Source organism: Mus pahari, chromosome 3 (assembly GCF_900095145.1).
Source record: "Mus pahari chromosome 3, PAHARI_EIJ_v1.1, whole genome shotgun sequence".
Classification (NCBI taxonomy): Eukaryota; Metazoa; Chordata; class Mammalia; order Rodentia; family Muridae; genus Mus; species Mus pahari.
In genome coordinates, this window is record NC_034592.1 from 104,078,250 (window position 1) to 104,079,676 (window position 1,427).

The window sequence follows — 1,427 nt, forward strand, 5'->3', positions numbered from 1 at the left end:
AAAAAAAAAAAAGAAGTAACTATTATTGGCACACTAGTGTGTTAAGATTGGTATTTTTCCAGGGTCTGGAGAGATGGATCAATGGTTAAGAGCACTTGCTGTTCAAGGCAACCTGCATTCAGTTCCCAGCATCTTTATTGTAGTTTACAACCATTTTAAAAGCATCTGATGCCCTCTCCTGGCACACAGGTGTACATGCAGCAGAGAACTCATACAGAAAATAGATAAACAAAAGTAAATAAATAAAAACAAATCTTAAAAAATGCTTAAGGAAAAACCCTAGTTAAAAAACAATTGGATGTTTCTATTAATTTAAAACTTTCATTTCCAAGTGTTGTGATTTAAAATTGTGTTTGGGAGGCACAGGAAGGAGAATTGGGAATGGAGTCCTTCTTGGTCTATAGCAAGACTCTTGTCTTGCTTCATAAATGAGTCTTGTGCATTTCTGAAATACCTTGTGTATGTTCCTTTTTTTTTTTTTTTTTTGGTTTTTTTCGAGACAGGGTTTCTCTCTGTAGCCCTGGCTGTCCTGGAACTCACTTTGTAGACCAGGCTGGCCTCGAACTCAGAAATCCACCTGCCTCTGCCTCCGGAGTGCTGGGATTAAAGGTGTGCGTCACCACGCCCAGCAAAGAAGGATCACTTTTGAATGTCATTCATTGAAAGATAATCTAAAATTGGCACTGATGTTATAAACTGGGATATAATGGTAGCCAGTGGTCAAAACCTTGCTGTGCATATGGAGAAAGACTCTTAAGGGGGAACCCTGGCTTGGTTGAAGTCTAAAGGTTATCAGAGCCAGAACAGGAAACCTTTTGGTTCTCAATTTAGTATTTTTCCTTTTTCTTCAGAATCTAATGGTCTTGCCTTTTTCTGTGTCTTTAGCTTCCTAGAAATCTACAATGAACGGGTGAGAGATCTTTTGAAGCAATCCAATCAAAATAAGTCCTATACCTTAAGGGTCAGGGAGCACCCAGAGATGGGACCCTACGTCCAAGGTGAGCTTCTGTGATCTTGGGAATTGGAGAACCCCCTGAAGTGTAGGAAGTTCTCCTAATGTTTGATAACTTTCTCAGCATGTGTAGTGATGGTTTTCTGTGTGCTGGCTACTGTGCTGGACATTGGATGTATGCTGATAAGCTGACATGTCATGGCCCTGCCTTCACAGGCAAGCTTAAGTTCTGCTGAAAGTGTCATGAGGCAAACAACCGCACGTTTCGACGAAGGTTTATAAAGTATCTAGATACAGCTATTGAAAAGACCTCTGAAGCCGGGCATGGTGGTGCATACCTTTAATCCCAGCACTTGGGAGGCAGAGGCAGGTGAAGCCAATCTGCTCTATAGAGCAAGTTCCAGGACAGCCGAGACAGCCGGAATTACACAGAGAAACCCTAGAAGAAGAAGAAGAAGAAGAAGAAGAAGAAGAA

The 1,427-nt window shown here is 41.3% G+C and overlaps 1 protein-coding gene across 4 annotated transcripts in view; it reads left to right on the forward strand.

Annotated features, from left to right (window-relative positions):
- Positions 1-1,427, forward strand: part of Stard9 (StAR related lipid transfer domain containing 9) — an 80,069-nt gene that overhangs the window by 34,320 nt on the left and 44,322 nt on the right. For all 4 annotated transcript variants that reach the window (XM_029536325.1, XM_021193326.2, XM_029536324.1 and 1 more), the window contains exon 7: positions 886-998. In XM_029536325.1, coding sequence (XP_029392185.1) covers positions 886-998 — 113 coding nt within the window. The remainder of the gene's footprint in view (positions 1-885; positions 999-1,427) is intronic.